The sequence below is a fragment of the Rattus rattus genome, chromosome 6, assembly GCF_011064425.1.
Source record: "Rattus rattus isolate New Zealand chromosome 6, Rrattus_CSIRO_v1, whole genome shotgun sequence".
Classification (NCBI taxonomy): Eukaryota; Metazoa; Chordata; class Mammalia; order Rodentia; family Muridae; genus Rattus; species Rattus rattus.
The window spans coordinates 15,012,383-15,037,704 of record NC_046159.1 but is presented as its reverse complement, the minus strand read 5'-3'; the positions used below and the strand labels follow the sequence as shown (position 1 = coordinate 15,037,704).

Sequence of the window (25,322 nt, the reverse complement as noted above, 5' to 3'; positions counted from 1 at the left end):
AGATAGGACATCATGAAATGACAAAGCTTACATACAGCAAAGAAACAGTTCATTGATTGGGCAGATGGGCATACAGGATGAGAGAAAACAGAGCAATACAGAGGATTGATATCATGTATATGTGTATGTGTGTGTATGTATATGATATATATGTATATGTGTATATGATGTCTGTGTATGTGTACATGCACAGGTACCTGTATATGTGTATGACGAGAAATTATATACCACAATAAGTGGACCAACTAAATTAATAACTTCCAAAAGATTGAATACAAATGGCCCGTAAACATATAAATTGTTCCTCACTCCAGTCAGAACGACAGACATTAAGAAAACAAGTATCACCCGAATACAGAAAATAAAAATAAAACCCCCCAATATTTTTTAAAGAGGAGAAAACATAACAGATGCCGGCTAGTATGTGGACAAAAGGGAAGTCTTATGCCCTGCTGATAGGAATAGTAAACTAGCCGCCCATTGTGGAAGCCAGCGCGAAGGTTTCCAGGCAGTATAGAAGTCGGCATAGAGATTTCTCAGAGAAGCTAAAGTAGACCAGCCAGGTGATGGAGCTGTTGCCCCCCCCTGGCGTTTACCCAAATGACTCAAAAAAAAAAAAAAAAAAAAAAGCCAACACATCACAGAATCGCCTGCCCTCTGATGCTTATTAGGGCTCTGCTCACAGTAGCTCATGATGGAACCGACCTAGGTGTGGGCCAACAGAGGAACCGACAGATAAACGTGGTACGGATATATACAGTAGATTTTCTCTCAACCATTACGCTCTCCGTGTGACTTGAAAGTAGAAGTAAAACCGTCCAGAGGAACAAAAGGGACCAACAGGAGGGGGAGGAAGGCTGGAGAGCAAGGACAGTCACACCAGATCGCACGTGCTTTTATGGAAATGCCCTGCCGGTAGGGACAGGAGCAGTGGATGTTTTTCAAATATGTGCCACCGATTGGCTGGTCGGAAAACACTGATAACACGCAAAGCGGGGAGCCAGCAAGACAGCTCCACCTGTTTGTGCCTGATGGCAGCGAAAGTGTTTGGTGAAGGATATCTAAGTGCTTTTCGAGTCAAATTACTAGAGCAAAGGGCAGCCTCTCCTTCAGTTAAAGAGGTAGAGGCGGAGCTTAATGAGGAAGTGGCTTCCTTTCTTAAGCCTCTCTCAGTCTTGGTCCCAAACCTGAGAGGCTTGTGCCTGGGAGAGCCCAGCCACTGAGCCGTGACGTGAGAAGCCAAGACCGGCGGCGGAAGGTTTCCTCTCAGTGGCACACTCAGAGACACAGGTGTACAAATAGCCACCTGAGACCTGACCTGAAGCCAGAGGAAACCGGCTGAAAGCCTGCAGATCAGGTAACACGAGCAGGGGACAGCAGTCTCTGGCTCGACTCTCTCTGGAGCTCGCATCCAGGTTGTATTGACCAAAGGAAGTCATCTAACTCGGGAGCTATGAGCCCCTGCTAACAGTCTGCTCCTGTAAGCCAAGCTAGTTCGCTGGGGTTTCCAGAAAAGGCAACATAGGTTATGAGGAGAGTTCTCTTCCCCTCCTCCTTTCCCCTCCCCCTTTCCCCTCCCCGTCTCTCCCTCTCCTCCCTCTCCCCTTCTCCCTTCCTCTCCTTTCCCTCTTTTTTTTTTTTTTTTTTTTGGTTTGTTTGTTTTTGTTTTTGTTTGAAACAGGGTCTCTCTTATGTAGTCCTGGCTGTCCTGAAACTTGCTCTGTAGACCAGGCTGGTGTAGAATACAGAGATCCCCCTGCCTCTGCCTCCAGCAGTGTTGGGATTAAAGGCGTGCACCACCACACCCAGCAAAGGCTGCTCTTTGTAGTTCTCTTTCTACAGAGGTGTTCAGAAGGTAAAGAATCCTTGTCTGACTGGCCTTTTTAATGGCGGTCTTCTCTCTCGATGAAAATGTAACAAGGTGTATATGGCACGATAGCTGGTCAGAACACCCAGAGATGATAGGCTTGGAGCAGGGTTGGGGTCCAGGATGGGACTCCCCATCAGTGAAGACATAAGCACTCTGTCGCAGCTTGGGTGCCCAGCCAAGACCTAGTAGACCCCCTGAGAAAACTCTTTTCTCCCTGAGATCTCTGCCCCCATTCCCCGAGTCAGAGCTTCTGTCTTCTGTGTGATACACAGGCTTTATCTGTGTTTAGCTTCTGTGGTGAGAAATTAAGATCTTTCATCTCATCTTCTTCTCACCTTCAGAACTGAAAAACTGTCTTATCCTCGGACGTGACCGAGAGGGCAGAAAGACCAGAGCCGTATGGAGGTCTGGAGAAAGCAGGAGAGGGAGATGTATAGACAAAGCCCCCTGTCAAAAGAGACCCAAGGTGTGGAAAGTGCAGCTCAAGGTGACCAGGCATAATGAAGCTTGGTGGTTGAGTCTAGGGACCTCCCTCAGAGGAGCTGTGAGTACAGGTACAGCCCCTGGCTCTCACCTCCAAGGCGAGCAGAGGTGAGGTGAGCTGAACCCAGACACTAGACTCTGGTGGCCTGTCATGGAGCTGTGAACTTTCCCTGCTGCTTTCTCTAAGTGCTTACCCACCTCCCTGGGGAAGGGAAGTGAAATCTTACCTCCTCCAACACAGACCGGTGAGTCCACAGACTAGAAAACTTGTCAGCGTAACTGCCACTCGGCAGGATCTGGGTCGCCCCTGCACGCTGGTCTTCCCAGAAGAGCACGGCAACTGCCTTCAGAGGATCCTTTCAGAGAGCCCTCTGGAAGGGAAAAAAAGGCCAATGAAGCTGCATTGTTTGCCTTTGAGAGAGTGGGATGTGGCCAGGAAGAAAACTGTAGTGGGGCGAGAGAGGCGGTGGGTCCCTGAGTCCCCGAATTAACGTTAATATCTCTGAAGAATCCCTTGGGACTTCTGCTAACACAGAATTTACCATTTATATTTCTATGGTCCAGACACTGGGGCGCCTTCTGTTGCAGTGGTTCTCAACCTTCTACTGCTTCCATCCTTTAGAACCGCTCCTCATGTTGTGGTGACCCCCAGCCGTAAAATTATTTCCATTCTACTTCATACCTGTAATTTTGAAACTTTTAAGAACAATAATGTAAATAACCGTGCTTTCCTGTGGTCTTAGGCTCCCCTTGTGAAAAGGTCAGTGGATCCCCCAAAGGGTTCACGACCCACAGATTGAGAACCACCGTTCTGTTAAGTAGAAAGGTCCCTAGGAATCCCTGAGAACAGATGACCTCAAATGTGATAAATTCTCTTACTGCTTTCAAATGAGACCAAGCTTTCAGCTTTGGGGTGGTTCTCCCTTAAGGTCTAATGTAAAGGAAAACCTTTCCAAATCTTTAAATAAAAACATTGTATCTATTCTTTGAGGATCCCATGTATTTACAACAGTATATTCCTATTCAGAAACTCTTGAAACATTTTCCCTTCCCTACCCAGGCTAGACTCAAACTACCTGTCCTCCTGTTTCGCCCCTCGAGTGCTGGCATCACAGGTGCGGACCCCCACACCCAGCTGCTGAAGACACTCACATTTTTCTGTTTCCACTTGCTCACGAGTTCTGAGCTCCTGCCACAGAAGCCCGCCCTCCATCTGTCTGTCTGCAGCCTTGTGCCCTGACAGCCACCTCCTGCTTTATCATCTCTGTTGCTCGATCAAAGCCCCCAGGGCCTGTCTAACTGACTATAGAAAAGTCTCTCCTTTTACAAAGTGGAAGGACATCAGGCTCTCTCGTCAGCTTGGTGGTTTCCCCCATTTCTGACGAGGCTCCTGAGTCAGCCATTTAAGGAACCTGTTTGTTGGAGAAGCCAGAGCCTTCCTCTCCCTGGCACCATATATGCACAGCTGCAGTTGGAAAGCCTACACCCGCTCGCTACAATGCACTGAGATATTTAGGTTTTGTGAACATCGTGAACGTCTCTCATGGAGACACAGGGCTCCAAGCTTGTCCTCAGACGAAGTGATTATGGAACAAGAGTGTCCCGCCTGCCTGTCTTGACCTGCCCAGTTTGTTTTTTTTTTATTAACAGTTTTAGATGGGCTTGGGAAGGTATCTCTATGAGACCTAACTGGCCTTGAACTCTCAGAGATCTAGCTGCCCCTGCCTCTGCCTTCTGAGTGTTGGGATTGACTGTGTGACTCACCCACCTGACCCAAAGTGCCCAATTAGAAGAAAGTTTCCAGAGCCCTTCCCTCAGAAATCTGAGTTCAGTCTCACTGTGGCCATACTTCCTGACTGATTCTTTTGCTTGTATCAACTTCCTCGGCCCCAACCTTTTAGCCGTTAGGTCTCAGGACTTCTCAGCAGTATCTTTTATTCATGGTGTTGTCAGATTTAGCAAATCCAAGACACCTAGTTGCATTTGAATTTTAGATAAAAACAAGTTCAATTTGTAATATTTGGGACATAGATATAGTAACATTTATTTATAACCTATCAAGAAAAACTACTCAAATTCATAATCCACCAGATGCCTTGTGTTTCATCTGACATCCATCCATCCACCCACCCATTCATTCACTTGTATATGGTATGCACCTGCAAACTGTCAGTCACTATTTTAGGTGCTTTAAAAGCTCTACATTTCATATCTGTATCAGGTACTCTTGTTGCTATGGCAATGCAATTGACAGAAGCAACTCAGAAGGGAGTTTATTTTGACTCACACTTAGGGAAGGCCTGGTAGTGAGAGCGGCTGTGACTGTAGTGGCAGGAGAGAGATGAACACTAGGGCTAGCTCACTCTCTTCCCTTTCCCAGTCCATGGTGTGCTGCCACCCACATTCAGGATGGGTTTCCCTTCTTCCATTAAAGCTCTCCAGAAAGGCCTCACAGACATGCCTAGAAGTGTGTCTCCTAGGTGATTCTAAATCCAGTCAGGTGACGGTGAAGATTAGCTATCATATCCTTACACTGTATAAACTCTTACTGTATTTGCATATAGCAACAAATATGCTTAGAGATACAACTCAATGCCAGGTATAGCACATATCATGTTCAGACCTCCTTCACTGTCTCACAGTGTCTGCATCTTATAAGGTGAATAGGTCTGAATTTGATCTAAATTAAAGTGCTCTCCACATGGGAGGAATGTGTTCCTGTGTGTTTTAGTCTGTAATATTCTCCTTTACCGTGTGTTTATATGTGCGTGCGATCTCCATCCGTTAAGAAAAATGACCCAAAGCCTCATTCTTTCTTTTTGAGACAAAGTCTTACTATGTCACCGTGCTTGGCCTCAAACTTGCAATCCTCCTGCCTCAGCCTCCTGAGTAAGTGGAATCACAGGCTCATCTGCATTTCTCTTTCATCGTTGGCCACACCCTGAATTTAGATCATTGCGTCTTCATGATCATTAGGTTGTCTCTCTGCCTCCTATACTTTCTGTAAAATGGTGGTAGATCTAGAGACTTGGTCAGATTAAAATCTACTAGAACTTTTCTTTTCCTCATGTGTGAGCTTCTAAGTTTATGTGCACCACATATAAACAGGAGCCCATAGGGTGAGGTAGACAGCATTAGATCCTCTGGAAACCAGCACTATAGATGGTTGAGAAATAACAGGTGGAACCCAGGTCCTCTGCAAGAGCAATAAGTTCTTTAAATAGATCTTCAGATCTGATTTTTTAAATCACACCATAGGTTTTTGTCCTTTTAATCACAATGATGGCACAGAACGCTCGTCTCAGCTTTGGTGATTGGCAATTGGTCATTGCCAATCAATTGGTCATTGAGTACAGGAGCTATTGATATGATTCAGGTTTTAAGTCCTACTCTGGGGGTGAGTTTGGGGTACACATGACAACCACACAGGTGTGGAGGCAGAGAACAACTTTGGGGGCGTTCCCTCCTTCCATCTTGCTTTGAGGCAGGATCTCTCTTTTTGTTCTGTCACGATGACTACCCCAGGTCATTTGACCAATGAGCCACTGCACTGCTTTGTTTTATGTCAACTCGACACCAGCTAGAGTCATCAGGGAGAAGGGAGTCTCAATTGAGAAAATACCTCCAAAATCCTGGGCTCTAGGCAAGCCTGTAGGGCATTTCTAAACCAGTGATTAATAGGGGAGGACCCAACCCATTGTGGGTGATGCCATCCTGGGCTGGCGGTCCTGGGTTCTATAAGAAAGCAGGCTGAGCAAGCCATGAGGTGCAAGCCAGTAGGCAGCACCTATCCGAGGCCTCTGCATCAGCTCCTGACTCCAGGTTCCTGGCCTGCTTGAGTTCCTGCCCTGACTTCCTTTGATGACAAACTGTGCTATGGAAGTGGAAGCCAAATAAGCCTTCTTCTCCCTCGTTGCTTTGGTCACAGTGTTTCACAGCAGCAACAGTAACCCTAACTAAGACAGCCATCTTTCGGGTGATTCTCCAATCTCTACCTCTTATCTTGTCACAGCATACATATCTATGCCGATCTGGGCTTTTCTGTGGGTTCTGGGGATCAAACTCACATTGTTAAGCTTGCATAGCAGGTGCTTTTGCGACTGAGTCATCTAGGCAGGCCCTAAGTTGCACATTCTTAAGAGATCATTTGGACGGGGTTGGGGATTTAGCTCAGTGTTAGAGCTGGGTTCGGTCCTCAGCTCCAGAGACAGAGACAGAGACAGACAGACAGACAGACAGACAGACAGGACACACACACACACACACACACACACACACACACACACACACACACACGGAGAGAGAGAGAGAGAGAGAGAGAGAGAGAGAGAGAGAGAGAGAGAGAGAGAGAGAGATTGAGATTGATTTTATTTGGCTACTGGGTGGAACCTGGTTTGGAGAGAGGAGAAGATCTCAGTATAGTCCAAGTGATGCATGATGGTTCTCTGAAGAGAGCAGAGGAGCTGAAGCGGCAGGGGGCGTTATGAGGAGATGCAAGATGGAGGTGCTGGGTGAGTGGGAGGAACTAGTGACCTGTGAGAAGGCCTGTGTAGGAAAGGCAGATGGGCTTGAGAGGCAAAGGAAGAGCACCAATGAGAAATCAGGAAGACGTGTGTCCTCCGGACAGCTTAGTGGCTCCCGGTAGAGCACTAGACATCAGGCATAGTGAGTGTTGCGATTGGAGCAGTTAAGTAAGGAAAAACAGAATGCCAAAGCCTAGGAACTGGTCCAGGATATAAAGAAACAGGAAGGGAAGATGCTGACCAGGGCGCCCCTTCGTGCTGTGCTCCCCAAGTGCTTGTTCACACCCACTTAAGTCTGTATAAATGCAACTGCGTGTGTAGCAGGTGTTGGGTTTTACAAGACTGGCTGTCGCTGCCCTGGAGAAGACCCTTCTGCTCTTCAATCTTCACCTGACTTTTGGCCCAACCACCCTGTACCTCCCAGCTGCCTTCCACAAGAATTCACCTAGCTCAGCCCTGGGTCTGGCCGTGAAACTGTTCCTTAGAGGCTCGAGCCTCTTCTAAATAAAGCAGGGATATCATGCAGGATCAGGAAGCACTTACCCTGCAAAATGCTGGAGCCCTATCCCTTCTCAAACATCAAAGGGAAGTTAGAGAACGTTCTTGGTCCAGACAAGAAGAGGTTTGTTTGTTTATTTTCTTATAGTGCTAGGAACCCAGGTCCTTGTGTGTGTAAGTGTATTGTCACTGGGCTGTATCCTTGACATGTGAGCGTAAGCCTATATGGAAAACAAGGACCAAAGAGATTGAATCGCCCAGTGATAATGTGAATTTGGAGCTGTCAGACCATGCTCCCCAGTCCCACAGTTGAGTCCAGTCTGTCTGTCCGAACCGTGCTTAAATCCCTGTCTGCAGATGCTATCCTGTTCTTTTATAAGTTGGTCCTGGTATGAGAGGGCATAGTGGAAAGAAAAGAAGGGCTGTGCCGGTGGATTCCACTACAGCTCGATCATGAATACACTGTCTTCAGCTTAAAGCATGGCTAAGAGCCCCCATCAAGGACAGAGTCAGGGAAAGTTACACAGCCCCACACCACACAGTAATGTTTTGGTCAGTAATGGCCAAATACAAGATGTGAGGATCATCCCCTGAGAGTATATCACCAACTGGTATGATAACCCTCTTAGCATGCATCAGTATTCAGCTACACATATGTCACCTAATGACCTGTTTCTAAGACGTCAATTGGTGTGCACGCAACGAAGGAAGAAAGAATAAAATTGTAGCTGGCCTGAATTTGCTACCTTTCTGGCTTGGCCTCCTAGTGTTGAGCACAAGCTATCACGCCTGGTATAGCTTCCATTTTATATACATGCATACGTACATACATACATTTATACATTCACACACATCATATTGTATAATGTGTATGTGCACACACGTGCCACCCATGCATTACTTTCTACACTTCCAGTATGTGACATGTCTTTAGACCTTCGGGCTGAGGGAGTCTCTACTTCTTCTGCAGATCCTTTCAAAAGAGCCCCTGGTTGTGGTGGGGGCAACTCGGGGCAACTCCGGAGGTAAAAAGCTCTATGTGCACGCAGCCTTTCCCTCTCTCCCTTTATGAGGTACCTTCCGCCTCAGCTTGTGTGGTTTGATTCCTGTAACTGGTTCTGTGGATAAGCTGTCACTGGGTAAGAGGTCCCGTTATTTATTAACTTTACGAAATTGAAAGGCAATGATGGGCGTAGTGGGGAGCTCTCCCGTGTTCCTATGGGAGAGGACATGCTTCCTTTAGAAATAACACCCCAAGACTGGAAATGGGCGGAAGTGGTTCGATCATCCTCACTTCCTCCAAATAACCATATGGACAGAGAGGCTGGCCTCTGCACCATTTTCCTTGTCGAAGCTGTCATAGAATTACCCCTTTCCGGTTTCCTGCTATCGAACCTTTGTCTTGGTGAAGAGTTTGCTTTGCTGAACGCCAAGGCCTACTTTCCCTTTTCATCTAGGGTGCAAGAAAGCGTGGTCTTTCAGTTCTTTCACTCAAATTTCAGCTAGGGCTGTATCGTCAAACAGCATGTGCTTCTTCGGGTCTGGTGGTCTTGAGTTCGAATCTTACCTACGCCAGTAACTAGTCTTGTGCCCTTGGGAAAACAGCATTTACACCTCTGACTCTGAGCTTTCTGTAGACTAGAAATTACAACAGCCACGGGGTCTGGGGTATTGTGAGTGTAGAAGGTCTTGGCACAATACCTTACCTTACTCGACGAAGGGGGTAGCTATGAGGCTGGTAAGATAGCTCAGTAAGTGCTTGATGCACAAGCCTTCCAACCTGAGCTTGGTTCCCAGAACCCACATGGTGGAGAGAGAGAGAGGACTGATCACTAGATCTCTACTTGTGGCATGTGTATGCACATACACATTATATAATACAATAATAATACATGTGTATATAAGCATATGTGTGTATCCAGGTATGTGCATGCGCGTGCGTGTGCGTGTGTGCGTGTGCGTGCGTGTGCGTGCGTGCGTGCGTGCGTGCGTGCGTGAGTGCGTGCGTGTGTGTGTGTGTGTGTGTGTGTGTGTGTCTGGCTACAACTGCCCTTTCATTTCTTTTCCCTGAATGATTCTGATTTAGTGAGTTTGGGGCCAGCCTGGGCTACATGATACACCGCCATGGCCATCAGATACCTGTGTTGGAACCATTCTCAGCAAACTTCAAACATGTCTCCATAAGTCTGCTCTCTGCCCAGGCAGGTTTTTTTTTGGTTTGTTTGGTTCGTTGGTTGGTTGGCTTGGTTTTTGGTTTCTGCTTGTTTGTTTGACTGAATTTTGTTTTCCCAAGACAAAGTTTCTCTGGGTAGCCTTGGCTACCCGGAGAGCTAGCTCTACGTAGACCAGAACTCACAGAGATCTGCCTGCCTCTGCCTCTCCAGTGATGGGATTAAAGGCGTGTGCCACCACCTCCAGGCAATCGCCCATGAGGTTTTGAAGGTAAATCCACATCCCCTGTCTTTCTGTTGCCTTCACTTGCTTCTCCATCTGAAGTGGACATGTCCCTGCCTCCCCACACGCAGCTCTCTTCCCCTCCATTGGAGCCTGTATTCTGTCATTACCTGGCGTCATTTATGCTTCTGTCTCTTTCTGTCCCAGTTCCACAGTGGCTTGTCTGACACTGGTTGCTCCTGTCTATCCTAGCAGTGTGAGGTCAGAACCAAAGACGCTTTCTTGGCCCTTTCCCACGCTTTCTCTTAACCTGCAAAGCAAATTCCCCCACACGTAAAGCACCTTTGCCCTTTGCCCTTTGCCATTCCAGACCCAACATGTGCAGCACCAGTGTGTACGACCTGGAAGACATCCCCCTGGAAGACGATGATCCGAACAGCATAGAGTTCAAAATCCTGGCCTTCTATGCCAGACACCATGTCTTCAAGAGCACCCCGGCTGTCTTCTCCCCCAAGCTCTCCAGAACCAGAAGTTTGTCCCAGAAAGCACTGGGGACTTGGTCAACTGATTCCTGGACACAGATATCGTTGCCCTGTAGAGATTCCCCCTCCAGTGAAAAGCACATAAGCTTGGGCAAGAAGAAGTCTTCTTGGAGAACACTCTTCAGAGTAACAGAAAAGGAGGAAGAGCCGCCGAGCTCCCCAAAGGAGTTCCATGCTCAGGGCCCCTTCCCGGTAGAGCGGCAGGGTAGGCACTGGTCCAGATCCCTGTCCAGCGTGGAGCAGCGCCTGGAGAGTGAAGGTAGGCTTGTGGAGCCTTGCTAGCCCTCTCCTTCCTGTGTGCTAAGTGGTCAGCCTCCTCCTACCTGCTGAAGATAGAGGACTGGGCTTTCTCCTTCTTTGATCTTCCACCATAACCACCCACTCTCCCCAAGAAAGGAAGACGGTCGGAGTGAATGGTGGCAGCAGAGGTTTTCTGGTTCTGTGACAGTGACTAAGCTTGCTTTGAAAGAGAAGTGTAACAGAAGGCACCTTAGGCAGGTCAGAGGCTTTGCCTCTCCTGGGCCAGTCCACCTCTGGGGACCCTGGGTCCTGGGTTTACACCCGTATACTGGGGAGTCACAACCTCTCCTACTTCTTCCTGTCGGTGGAAAGATGGAGGGGAAGAGTCAGTTATCTCAGCATTCAGACAGCGGAGGCAGGACTTTCAAGGGCTCATGGCCAACCTTGGCTATATAGTGAGATGAGTGCCAACCTGGGCTACATGAGACCCAGTCTTCAACAACAAATAAACAAAGGAAAGAGGGAGAAAGAGAAAGGAAGAGAAGGGGAAGAGAGAGAAGAGAAAAGAGATGGGGGAGTGGGAAGAGACATGAGAGGAGTGGGAGGGAGGGAGGGAGGGTAGAGGGAGGGAAAGAACGAAGAAAGGAAGGAAGGAAGGAAGGAAGGAAAGGCAGTCAGGCAAAGAGATATAAGCAAATAGGTTTTCAGTTGAACACACTGGCTCACTTAGGAGGCCAGCTTAGGACTATACTGTAAGACTGTCTTGAAAAACAAAAAGAAACAAAATACTTGGGGCTAGAGAGATGGCTCAGCGGTGAAGAGCACTGATTGCTCTTCCAGAGGTCCTGAGTTCAAATCCCAGCAACCACATGGTGGCTCACAACCATCTGTAACGGGATCTGATGCCCTCTTCTGGTGTGTCTGAGGACAGAGACAGTGTACTCACATACATAAAATAAATAAACCTTTAAAAAAAAAAAAAAAGAAACAAAATACTTTTCAAAACGTAAACCACCAGGCTGGAGAGGTGGCTCAGCGGTTAAGAGCACTGCTGCTCTTCCAGAGGTCCTGAGTTCAATTCCCAGCACCCATGTGCTAGCTCACAGAGTCTGTAACTATAGTCCCATGGAACCCATAGTCCCTCTTCTGGTGTGCATGCAGACAAAACACTTATTTATTTGTTTAAAAGATGCATAAATTAAATCTTTTGAAAAGGGAAGATTTTCCAAAAAAAAAAAAAAAAAAATGTAAACCATTCTTTAAAAAAAAAAAAACACAACTGATAAAGTCTTCCCTTGTTAGGAAAAAAGCAATTGTGTTGAACAAGACACTGTCACCGAGGGCTTTACCTCCACTCACGGACCTCAGCAGAAGCTTCTCCCATTCTCACACCCACTCCCACCTCAGCAGAGCCCCTTCCTGCTGGGTTTGGTGGGCCTAGGCAACCTGGCCATAACTCGTCAACAGATGGCAGTAAGGGCCCAGTTTTAAAGTGTGGCCGTCAGCCCTGCATGTGGATGGCTCCAAACCAGTCTGTGACCGAGGGAACGTCTTCAGTTAAGCCGGTGAGGGACGCAGGCTCCAGAGAAGATGGAGAACCCGTCACCCAGAGGCAGCGAGGCTTTGTGGAGGGCCGTTGCTGTCTGGAGCACACTACAGAGGCCATCTTCCCAGAGCTGTTTAGCTCTCACAACAAAAGGAGGCACCTGCTCCCTAAACGCAAGGGCGGCTGAGGCCACACAGCACCCTCCTCTCCTGCCCCATGCTCCCACACATGAGCACCCATTGTGGATCAGAGCTGGGAGCCTGGAGGCCGCCGTGACCTGGCTTTGGGGGTCACTGTGGCTTGCACAGGGAGACAGGACATTTCCACAGCCTTCCTTCCCCACTTCCTAGAGTAAAGGACACAACAGAGGTATCGCTTGGCTTTCCTACCCACGTTTTCAAAAGGAATCACTCGCATCCTCTCTCCCTTTTTAGAAAGAAGAAAGATAATTTCCAGGTGAGATTAAGAGCAAAACTAAATTCACCGTGAGAGCGGGTGTATTGGCCAAATTGTATCTTAGGCTGAATAAGCATATATCACAATGCACACAACCATAATGCATAGGGTTTTTTAATAATTATTTATTTTATATGAGCACACTGTCACTGTCTTCAGCCACACCAGAAGAGGGCATTGGATCCCATTACAGAGGGTTGTGAGCCACCGTGTGGTTGCCGGGACTTGAACTCATGACCTCTGGAAGAGCAGCCACCACTCTTAACCGCTGAGCTCTTAACTCCAGCCCCCATAATTCATGGTTTTATGCATATCTAATTATATGTCGCATGTTCTGAAGTTCTACGTGGCTATGGGGATTCTAGACATCATCTCTCCATTTCAAGCAGGAAGGAAAAAGAAAGGCAGAGATGGCTTTCTAGATTATTTGGCTCTCTTTATGTATATATTTGTGGGTTTGTTTACATACTTATTTGAGATAGGGCTTCACTATGTAGCCCAGGCTGACCCCTACCTCTTGACCCACCCCCATCATTAATTATTGTGAATGAATGATCTTCTCCAAGTACAGTATGATTAGACTCAGCTGCTCCACTTGGCACTAAACACAGAACCACCTCAAGTTCCTACAGTGAGCTGATTGGTGGAAAACCAACGACAGGGTTACTACCCAACAAGTCAGCCATGTATGTGCCTGCCTGCTGTACCCCACTCTCCCCAAGCAGATACAAAGCCACATTGTCTCTGGGTGGCTATAACATTCAGTCTATGCCCTGAGTGCAAATGCGAGATACGTCACTTCCTGGCTTACAAATTCGTGGAAGACAAGTTGTACTTTACGCACTTACTCTTCTGAGGAAACTTGTAGTCTGTGCTGGCCTCAACCTCATGGCCTTGCAGCCCTGGCCTCCTAAGTGCTGAGGTGACAGATGTGGTTGTGTCTATGCCTATGTCTATGTAACCTTATTTACCCGTAAGCATTATTTGAATGTTTTCTACTAAACTTAAAGGAGAAATTTGTGACTATAAAAGCAAGGAGTTTCAGACTATTGAACACTTTCCTGGGAACTGAGAGGCCTCCTCCCCAATGTATAAGGTATCCCCAAACATAATCACGCTTAGTAAAAATAAAAGCACCATGAACATTCTTTCATGCAATGTTAGCCCTGCCACACTGACCCCGTTGGGTTCCTTCCTTTGCGAGGGAGAAAAGATGAGGGTGGAAGGTCAGCTGTACCCACCCCCAGCCCCCATCCAAGCCTGAAGAATGTCCTGCCTCAAACACAAACTCCCGGTCATAGTCCTCTCATCCGAGGTTGGCCTCTTCATACCAGACGACTGGAAGTCCATGCCGCAGCCCCAGTTCTGGGGGTGCCCTCTGAGCAGTTCTTTCTCGTTTCAGCTGTGGATTCGAAAGTTGCCTGTATTGCTAACAGAGTGGCTGAAATAGTTTACTCCTGGCCACCACCGGATGACAGCCAGAGCCAGGGAGGAGGCAAGTTCAAAGACAGCATCCCAAAGATTCTGCACTTTGAATTGCAAGGCCCTCAATCGAGAGCCTGCGACTCGAAGAAAGGTAAGCCTTCCTTGATGAGCGTGTTGGGTGGTTGAGCACGTCGTGCCAGACAGAGGTGTATGGCTACGTTTGTGTGTACACAGCTCGGGGCTCTGCAGATTGGGAATCTCAGCCCCACTTCAAGGCAAGATAATAGAGGCCTTCAGCTCTGGCTTAAGACATCAGCCCAGGACATGGGGGTGCCATTAGCATGTTGACCAACATGTCAGCTCACTGCTAAGTCAGAAGAAAAGTCTCCCATGGAGGGAGAGGAGGAAATGTCAGCTCTAATCATGTTAGTACATAGAGTTAGAGCACCCACCAACCCAGGACTCCCGGGAAACACCCAGAACTGTCAGACACCCAGGGGTGCTATTCCTTTTTCTCACCACTGTGAGAAAAAAGCCTACCAGAAGCAAAGTAAGGGAGGGAAAAAAAGAATTTATTTCAGAGAGTTGCATAGAGTCGTTAATAGCCCTCCACAGGCCTGCCCTCTGTGGCCCACTTCCTCCAACCAGGCCCCATCTCCTAAACCTCCACAGCCTTCCTAAACAGTGCCAACCGTTGAGGTCAGGCATTCAAAGCGTGAACCTGTTGGGGAACAAATTCCTATTTGATTCAGCAACCCCAGGTCTGATTCAGATGGTGCTGAAAGAAGTGAGAATTGGGGACCAGATCAGACCGGTCACTGCCTACACTGTAGCAATGGCTGGGACTGCTACAGACTCGAGGAGCCTCATGGGCACCCTGGGATCAGACGAAAGACTTGAAGGGGGCCGGTTTTGCCTTCCTTCATGGCTGACCCTCATCTCAGCTCTCTCTCCTCAGCCTCTAAAAGCGGGGGCGTAATGACGGTGACAGAGTGGCCCCGGGGTCTGTAGCATGGTGAAGGACAGAGCAGAGTCCTCTCCTTGAAGGCAGTGTGTATCTCAGGCCCCGAGAGAGACAGGGTGTGGGTTTTTCCCACTGTCTGCTGTATATCTGAAACCAAAAAATGCCACAGAGGCTTTGAATGGGGAGCCCTCCAAGATGCTAACAAGGGAGTGCCGAGACCTTATTGCCATCCCAAGTGTGCCTGGGGGGTAGAAACTGATATCCTCAGGCAGGCTAAAGCCAAGGTGCCCCTCCCTGCGTGCAGGAGGAATCCAGGACTCCAGCACTGCATCTTTCCAAGAGACAGAAACGGATACGGCTACAGAGGTTTACAGCCCTGTTTTCTCTCAGGGTTATGAGTCCAGGTTTTCACTCTCCTTGCCTCCTCCCTACGCCTTCTTGGGACTGGCTACATTAATTCCTTGGGTTCCCTTGTCTCTAGCCAAGACAAACCAGTGGGTCCCGTAGCTTCAGGAGAGCAGGCCGTAAGTCAGAAACTCGATTCCCTCAGTTTCTGGCCGTGCTGTTTGGGTTCTGTTCTGCTGTGACAATCATTTTCACCGTTACGTTTACCAAGTAGCGAGCTGTGAAAGGAAAACGCTCACCGCCCGTGCCAACAGCAGCTATGTGTTGATCCAACTGCCATTTCAGCCCCGGGACCTCAGAAATGTGTTCATTTCGTTCCCCTGTGTCCCACCTGGGAGAGACATGGAGTAACTGAGCATATATCTTAGTCACGTAAAAATCAACCACGTTTAAAAGTAATGTAAACGAGGAAAGAAAACTCCACGGGATAATGAGGCGAGCTTAAGGAGGAGATTGGTCCCCGAGGAAATCTTACTCCGCGTTGGGCTGTAGGTCTGGCTCCGCCCTTTCCGACAATGGCAGGATTGTAATCGGATGTGGAACTTACGGGTCTGAGAAGTTGGTTCAGCCAGTAAGGTGTTCTCTGCGCCCAGAGCCTGAGTTCAGCACACCAGCTACCGTATGAAGCTGTGTGCAGGGGCATGTACCTGTGTGTCCGCACACAGACCATCTAGCCAGCCAGTCCAGCTCAGCACCAGCTCAGTAAGGGCTCCTGTCTCAACATCTAAGGTAGAAAATGATGGGGGAAGATTTCCAGTGTTAACCCTTGTTCTCCACATGCTCATGGGCACACACACACACACACACAGACACACACACAGACACACACACACACACACACACATATCACACACACATCGCACACACACACACACACACACAGACATACACACATCGCACATACACACACCACACACACACACCACCCACACACACACACACCACACACACACACACACCACACACACACACACACACACCACACACACATACCACACACTCCACACACACATACACACACACACACCACACACACACACACACACACACACATACATACACACACACACACACACACATACACACACACACAGACACACACACACACAGACACATACACACATATCACACACATACACACATACCACACACACATATCACACACCACACACACATACACACACATATACACATACACACATACACACACATATACACATATACACATACATACACACACACACATACACACACACACACCACACACACACACACACCACATACACACACACACAGACACATACACACACACACACACACACAGACACACACACACACATATCACACACACACATCACACACACACACCACACATACACACATATCACACACACACAGACACACAGACACAGACACACAGACACACACACACACACACACACACACACACACGGGATTTATATTTCACGTAAGTACCATCTGCTGAGGAATAGCCTGAAAACAGGAAGGAGGGGTGGGGATATGGCTCAGTGTGGAACATTGGCCTAGGAAGCAGGAGGCCCTGGTTTTGACCCACACCAGGTGGGGTGGGAATGGGCTGTGGTTATAAACTAGTGAAAAAATAAAAATTAAACATAAATAAGGGGAAACGTCTCCTCCGTATCTTTAGGGACAGGATTATGTGTTGTGGAACTGATTCACAGTATTCCTACAGTAAATATAGCAGTGAGTTTCTCAGGAGAAGTCGTGAATTTATCAACTAAGGACTTGACTGCTTGCTTCTCTCTTCATCCCTAACCGAGACACAAGCATTGCCACTGGAAAGAAACGTTTATTATTGTGAAAGAGATAACTGGAATTTTTATCGTCCCCAACAGATGGAGAAGACCAAATAATAAGCAGGATTGTCGAACTGCTGAAATACTCGGGGGATCAGTTGGGAAGAGAGGTACGGAGCTCCTGGAGCTGATATGACTCCTGTCTGCGCCCACGCACTAGGGCAGGACAATGGAATTGTGAACCCGGCCCTAAACCTTGTCCTCTCCAGAGTCCTGGCTTCTACTCAGGCCTACATTTTATTTCCCTTGGAGTCCACATCTTCACGCTGGCAGCATCTCAAAAATGAATCACTTTGGAAAACATAAGTAAATCTCCTGGAGCCTCCTTGGAATTTCTGGAAACTAGAAATGCAACTGTGTTATTGTAAGAAAAGACATCGGAAAATGAAACTTTGCTGCATGCATTTACCAATCCCCTTCCCCGTGTAACCGAATCTCGGGGATTCTGAATGTTTGCAGTTTCCCAGCAGCCTGGGTGTGTGTCTAATGGCTGCTCAAACACCAGGACCCTCTCCGAAATTCTCCCATACAGTCCCATAAGTGGACTGTGCCCCCTTAAAGTCTCTCTTAGCAGTTCACCCAGGAGGTAGTCTGGTGCAACTTAGGGAAGCCATAGACATGGAGAGCCACCCTTTGCATTAGTGAGACAGCTGTCTTCAGGTGACTCTGAAGAGCAAACTCATAGTGTGGTCAGAAGACATCTTCTACGTCTTGTGACCATAGATAAGCGCACATCTCTCAGGTCTGTCAATCAGGATCTAGCTTATAGGTTTTTCTTTTGTAGTCAAGACTTGTTGGGAGGAAGTCAGGTCCAGAGACAATGTGTGAGCACAGCTCTTCTCCCAACATCCTTGAGAGACATATGCCCAGATCATGAAAAAGGAGGGCACAGGGCCTAGGGAAGGTGTAGAGTGAGAACTGAGGGTACTGGGCTAAAGAGAAGAGAGCAGAGCGTGTGAGCTTTGGTCTCACCAGCAGGGGTAGGGTGCCTCAGAGGAAAGAGGAGCCTGACAGCATCATAGATACAGAACTCAAGCAGCAGAGCACAGCCCCTTAGCGTGAGACTCAACTCACGGTACTCATGGCCACCCATCAAGGTCAAGGATTACCTTGTGAAGGAATGGCTTCCTCTGTAGACTATCCACAAGCAGTGAAAAGATTGAATGTGCCGTGGGAGCACACATCTATGATCCCACACTTGCGAGTTCAAGCCTGAGCTACAGAGCAAGAGCCTGCCTCAAACGCAAAAGCCAAACAAGAGAAGTATAGCAACCCAAAGGAAACGAACAAGGGAGAGCAGGAGGTTAGGGGTGAAAGCAACTGGGTAGAATAATGGGAAAGGAATCTGGATTTTTTTTTTTTTTGTACATTTATTTCATGTGGAGGTGAGGAGGGACACACATGTGCCATTAGACACACATGGAGATCAGAGGGCTTTCAGGAGTCTGTGTTCTCCTTCTACCAGGGATCTTGGGGTCTTACTTGGGCGTGGCAGCAAATATCCACAGCCCCCCCTTCACAAACAAATGCAGGTGGGGAGTCTCCCCTGGCTCCATTGTGCCCCCAGTTCTCCTCCTCGTCTAACACTGTGCTAGCATGATGCTAGTTTAGAGATGAAGTCAATACATCTGACAACTGAGATTGCACGGAATGGATAGGGAAGCGTATGCACACCCTGAGACATTCCTAAGTCTCAGGACCCATCCGTCACCCTGCCTTTTAAAAAGCACACAGCAATATTTTGCCATTCCCACTAGACCTCGGACCCATGGGTAAGAACTTGAGTGTTAATCAGCCATGATACCTGCCCATCTTTGGTACTCGGGAAGTACCTGAGTACTGAGTAAAATTTTCAGTTTTGTCCTTATTTGTACCAGTGAAAGGGATTAACAGAGCAGGTTCATGGCTCCACTTGGCTCTGTGGGACGTGGTGCCAGGTTGACACTGCAGTCCAAAGCCTCTCTACTGTGGTTTGGGGTACAAGAATCACCTCCCCCATGCCCGCTGATTGTTTCTCCTCTTGTACACAGATAAAGAGAGACAAGGCTTTGATGAGCACCTTCCAGGAAGGGCTGTCCTACTCGGTGTTCAGGACCATCACAGACCTGTTCCTGAGGGACGTGGATACCAGAGGAGAGTCAGAGATCAAAGCTCAGGGCTTCAAGGCTGCCCTTGCAATAGATGCCATAGCCAAGCTCACCGCCATCGACAACCACCCAATGAACAGGATGCTGGGCTTTGGGACCAAGTACCTAAGAGAGTACTTCTCCCCCTGGGTCCAGCAGAACGGTGGATGGGTAAGTCCAACTCACTAACAAAACGAATCCTTTCAGCAAGGCACCGTGGCACATACGTGCACTTGGGAAGCCCAGGCAGGAAGAGTGTGAGTTTGGGGGCAGCCTGGACTACACAGTGAGACCTTAGCGCACACACATCGTCTCTAATAAGGGGCAGATGATAACGATTTTATAAGACAGAGGGACCACATCTGTGAATCAGTCCTCGAGTGGCAAGAGACAAGTCCCATCAATTGGAACATATTTTTAGCAATGTCTTTGTCTGCAAATATTTACTGAGCTCCCAGAGCGTAGGTCAGGGGAGGGGGCAAAGGGTCAGAGGAAGCAGGAAACGAGGCGCTGGTGAGACAACATGTTCCAATGGACACCATTTCTTTTTTCACTAGTTCTGCTGGTCAGATAAGGGCAGGGCACTCGTGTTCACACTCCTTGATGGTACAGGATGTAGACTGATCTTCCCATAGGGATTCAAGCTTATGGTGTTCTGGCAATGCTGCTTAGACCTCAACAGAACATAATGACACAAACTGAAGAATGAACAACTGGGCTTGCATTTATTTCTGATGAGCTGAGAGCAATCGTAACAGCTTCCTCCCCTCTGCCTCAGCCTCAGCCCTTTCTCCAGCACTGATCTCTGTTCCCTGAGATCCCTCACAGACTACCATGTTCAAGACCGACATAAGCACTGACCAACTTGGAAAAGCGGGTCTCTCCAGAGCTTCCATTCCCAAGTGGTCAAGGTTAGTCTAGGAGGAAAGGCCCTCACTCATCCTTGGGCTTCCTTCGTACTGTGTACCAGGGGCCAGCAGAAAGCTCGAGTCGACTTTAGGTATGGCTGTGAGGTGTCCCTGGGTCCTCACAGGCTGGGAAGTGTGGCGCACATTTCCCACTGAGCTGAAAAGCCTGCCCATGTCCTCAGTGGCACCCCAGCCTTCTACCCCTCGCTGCTTCCCACTTTCACAGCAAGTTTGAGAACTGGGCAGTGTATTAACCACTACCACCCCCCACTCCCCACCCTTCAAGCTGCCTGATTAATTCTGAAAGGATTAGATCCCTCAACAGTATTTCTGTCCCCTCCTCTTCTCAAGAGACCATTGAGTCCCTCTGCTGCCTTCCCTTCCTGGCCACTGTGACGGGGTGGGGTATGAGGAGAGGAGTGAATGATCAGGGATGCAGCTCAGTGGTGCCCTGTGTGTTTGGCTTGTATGGGGCCCTGGGTTCGATCCCCAGTATGGAGAGGGAATGGGAGAGGAGGGGAGGGGAAGGGATGAGAGGGGAGGGGACAGGAGAGAAAATAAGAGAGAAGGAAGAGGAAATAAGGATAGGGGTTAGAGAGGGAGACAGATTGGAGGAGAGAAAGAAAGATGAGGGAGGGGGAGGGGGAGGGGGAGAAGAAGGAAAGGAGAAGGAGGAAGGGAGGAGAACAAAAATAAAATCAAACAGATTGATGAAAAGCATTAAGTTGGGGTTGGGGATTTAGCCCAGTGGTAGAGCGCTTGCCTAGCAAGCGGAAGGCCCTGGGTTCGGTCCCCAGCTTTGGAAAAAAAAAAAAAAGCATTGTTGTGGAGGCAGGCACGCAGAATGGGGGCCTAGTTTTACAAGACATATAGTGAAATAACTGATTTACATCCAGAAGATGTAACGGACTCTCATCATTCCACGATAAAGAAGACAAGCAATTTAGCTTTTTTAATGGTCAGTAGATTTGTACACCTTCTCGCGGGAGTCTGCAGAAGTAGTCAATAAGGAAAAGAGAAGACACTTGTGCGCTCATTTCGATAGTGGGAAGACGTAAGCCAAAAAGCTGACGAACTCTACCCTCTGGGATGCTTGTGGCAAGGATTATCTGCAAGGCTGTGGGAACTGGAATCCCCCTCATTACACCGATGGCTGGATTGCAGCCCCGTGGGGGAACAGTCTGGCAGTTATCGAATTGTTAGAGTCACCAAGAGCTGGGTGTGTAGCCCAGTGGCAGATACACATTTAGCAGACACGGGCAGCGAGCTTGATCCCCGGCACCACCAAAAAGTAAAAGACAGCTACATCTGCACACCTCAGAAACTGGAGGCACATTCTCACCCAGAGCACGCAGTGTGTGAGGCAATGCCCATCAACTAATGACATCAGAAGGGAGCACACACACCACACGATGTGTAGGACGGGGCCACAGAAGGAAATAAAGCCCTGTGAGCGAGAACCATTATGCTAAGAAGCCAGGCAAGGATGCTCCTTGTTGTATGGTTCTAGTCATAGAAAATGTCCAAAATAAGCACATTCATGGAAACAGAAACCAGACAGCGAGGGACGGGGGCTGACCATTAATAGGCATAGGGTTTCTTTGGGAACAGTGAAAGGACTCTCGGGTCAGGGGGTGATGGTTTTACAGTTCTGAAGAGTAAAAGCCATTAAGCTATGCACTTTAGAAGGGAGAAATTTATGGTATAATTATATTTTTGGTAAATAATTTTTTAAAAATGGCTCCAATTCCAGTAATCAGACAAAAGGAGAAGTGCAGCCAAAATATTTTAACTATTTAACTTGGCCGCTAGCTAGAGAGAAACGAAGAGTCAGTCAGAGGAAGCAGATGAGTCCTTCTGGAGGAATTTGGAGGGGGCTTTTCAGAGATTAGAAATTCATGCAGCTGCTGAAGGGTGTGCATGTGTGCTTGTGTGTCTGTGTATCTGTGTATGTATACGTGTGTGTGTATGTATGTGTGTCTCTGGGTATGTGTGTGTGTGTGGGTGTGTATGTATATTCGTATATGTGTGTCTCTGTGTGTATATGTATCTGTGTGTATGCACGTGTGTATGTTTGTGTAAATGTGTGTGCATATATATGCATGTGTGTATGTATGTGTATATGTGTCTGTGTGTGTGTGCGTGTGCGCATGAGTGTGTGTGTGTTCCTAGGGGTGAATGCAGGGCCTCACATGCCCATGGTGATCTGTAACCCACTGCTAAGGTATAGCTCCCAGGACCTATGTTTGTTTGATTGTTTTTATCTTTTCCTTTCTTATTTATTTGTTTATTTACTTATTTTTGCTTTTGCTTTTTGAAACAGAATCTCATGTAGCTCCGGCTGTCCTTGACTTCCTGGACTTCCTCCCTCTACCTCCTAAGTGCTAGGATTTAGGTCCTTCCTTCTTTATTTCTGCCTATTCTGGAGCCCAAGCCCAAAGGCTTTGAGAGGGAGAGGAGAGGCAAGCAGTCTCCCCATGTGCTACGTCTGCCGGCCTCTTCTCTGCACTTCCTGTGCAGATACGGCTATCCGAGTTGTGATGAGCCTTAACCTTAACTCTTGGCCTTAGGTAGGTTTAACTTGGAGAGTGTCCATTAGAAGAGAGAGAGGAAGAAGCGATGTTGAGAACTGACTTTGCCAAGGTGGCAGGAAAGCACTGAAAAACTAAGGGCTATTGATAAAGGGATATCTGTGAGCAAACATAAACGGATATCACTTAGGGAAGTGTGAGCCGGGCGTGGTGATACACGCATAATCCTAGCTCTCGGGAGGCTGAGATGGGATGATAGCTGGGAAGCTGAGGCTAGCCTAGGCTACAGAGTGAGACAGGGCGGTGGAGGGGAGGGGGGGGAAGGGAGGAGGGTGGAGGAGGAGGGGAAGGGAGGAGAACGGGGAAGGAGTGGGGAGGGAAGAGGAAGCTCCGGGCTCTTGTCTCCATACTGCAGGTTTCCTGGGCTCTCAATTGACCTGTCCCCATAGGACAATATGATGGAGGTTGTCTCAGTCAGGGTTTCTATTCCTGCACAACATCATGACCAAGAAGTGAGTTGGGGAGGAAAGGGTTTATTCAGCTTACACCTCCACGTTGCTGTTCATCACCAAAGGAAGTCAGGACTGCAACTCACACAGGACAGGAAGCAGGAGCTGCTGCAGAAACCATGGAGGGATGTTACTTACTGACTTGCTTCCCCTGGCTTGCTCAGCCTGCTCTCTTATAGAACCCGGGACCACCAGCCCAGGGATGGCCCCACCCACAATTGGCCCTCCTACCCTTGATCACTAATTGAGAAAGTGCCTCACAGCTGGATCTCAGGAGGCATTGCCTCAAGGGAGGATCCTTTCTCTGTGGTAACTCCAGCTTGTGTCACGTTGATATACAAACCCAGCCAGTACAATGTGCCCCTATCTTCCCTGCTCCACATACACCAAGGATGTTGAGCCAGTACTTATACAGTAGGGACTTGATCAGTCACAGGAGAGGCAACTCCATCTCCAGGTCCTGCCCCACTAGCCACATTTCTTAGAGCTGAGCAGGAAGTGACCTCAGAGGGGAAGGGTTATTTTGTCTCACGGTTTGAAGGGGAGACAGACCATGGAGGGGAAGCTGGCTCCATGGTGGAAGGAGTCTGAAGCTGAGACATCTTGAGTAAACAGGAAGCAGAGAGGAAACAGCCAGGCTCTAATCCACTTCCTCCAGCAATGCTCCACCTTTTAAAGGCTCCACCAATCTGACAAAACAGCGCCGACAGCATGGCTAAGTGTTCAGTGCAGGAGTCTACAGGAGTGGCCCTTCCTACCCAGAGTTTCTCTGTAGCTGAGTGAGGTGTGTGTTCACATGGCCATGTGAACGCCTGTGGCCTTCCTCTTCTATAAAACAAGTTTCTAGTTGCTGTCACAACCATTGCTTCTTTTTGGGAATTCTAAACGGGATCTTTAAGCCTTTGCATATTTCATACATCCACCTGTTGGCCCCAGATGTGTAATGGGGGTGGGGGGTGCTTAGCCGTGCTTTCTCTGCAGGCACCCCAGTGATGCCAAGCCACCTTTCCACATCCTCCCCGACTCCAGCCCGTGTTCACCTCAGCAGTGAATTGAACTTGGAATTTTAAAGATTTTCTTTCCCTTCCTCTCTCTAGGAAAAAATACTTGGGCTATCACATGAAGAAGTAGACTGAAATAGCCAAAGACCTGTCGTCTGGAATGTTCCTTGTGCAACAGCGGTCCCTGTGCCCACTGCTCTCAATATAGACTTCAGGAGAAAATCAGAACGGACACAGCAGATGAAGCCCAAAATGTCTAGAACCATCCTTCCTTTGACTCAAGAGGCATCTGGAGAGGCCTTGCTCTCTCAGCTCATAGAAGTCATTAGCATGGTCTTTGCTGAGGGTATTCCAGTCCTGTGCTGAATGTGACAGAGTCCATAAAGATGAGTGATCATTTTACCTTTAAATGTTCAGAACAGAAACCACCCTGTTAGCTACACTGGAGGAAGCGTCTGGCATGGGTCTGTTGGTCTCATGGAGGTAAAACGATAAACTGTGTGCTTACTGTTTGGTCTCTAGTACTATTTGTTCCTTACACTGCATCTGGGATACCCTGATAAATGCCTTGTGTCAGGCTTACCTTCAGGAAGACGTCCCTATTCATGTCAGAGAAGAAACCTGAGCTTACTGTTATGTCTGGCTGGGTTAAGTCTTGCTGACCTGGGGTTGGGGATTTAGCTCAGTGGTAGAGAGCGCTTGCCTAGGAAGCGCAAGGCCCTGGGTTTGGTCCCCAGCTCCGAAAAAAAAACAAAAAAAAAAAAAAAAAAAGTTTTGCTGACCCATTGTCTCAAAAAACTACCATAGTACTTTGACAAACTCCATTTGGTACAAAACCCATCCTCCCAACACCTTCAGATTTCTTTGTGTGGCGTACCTGCACCCCACCACATCAATGGAATGGAGAATGAGGGCAGGTACCACGGGGACATAGAGAGGTCAAGGGCCAACCTCAGACGTTAGACTTCACCTTCCTCTTTGAAGCAGGGTCTCCTGCACCTTGCTTCTTACTCAGGCTAGATTGCTCCTGAGCTTCTGGGATTCTCTGGTCTCCACTTCCTAG

At 48.2% G+C, this 25,322-nt stretch overlaps 1 protein-coding gene across 1 annotated transcript; it reads left to right on the top strand.

Annotated features, from left to right (window-relative positions):
• Positions 1-1,145: 1,145 nt before the first annotated feature.
• Bcl2l14 (BCL2 like 14) lies at positions 1,146-24,768 on the top strand. The gene is made up of 6 exons (XM_032905547.1): positions 1,146-1,357; positions 10,139-10,569; positions 13,955-14,128; positions 17,224-17,294; positions 19,215-19,481; positions 24,356-24,768. The coding sequence occupies exons 2-6, from the start codon at positions 10,146-10,148 to the stop codon at positions 24,392-24,394; spliced, it is 975 nt and encodes a 324-aa protein (XP_032761438.1). The 5' UTR covers positions 1,146-1,357; positions 10,139-10,145; the 3' UTR covers positions 24,395-24,768.
• Positions 24,769-25,322: the final 554 nt, after the last annotated feature.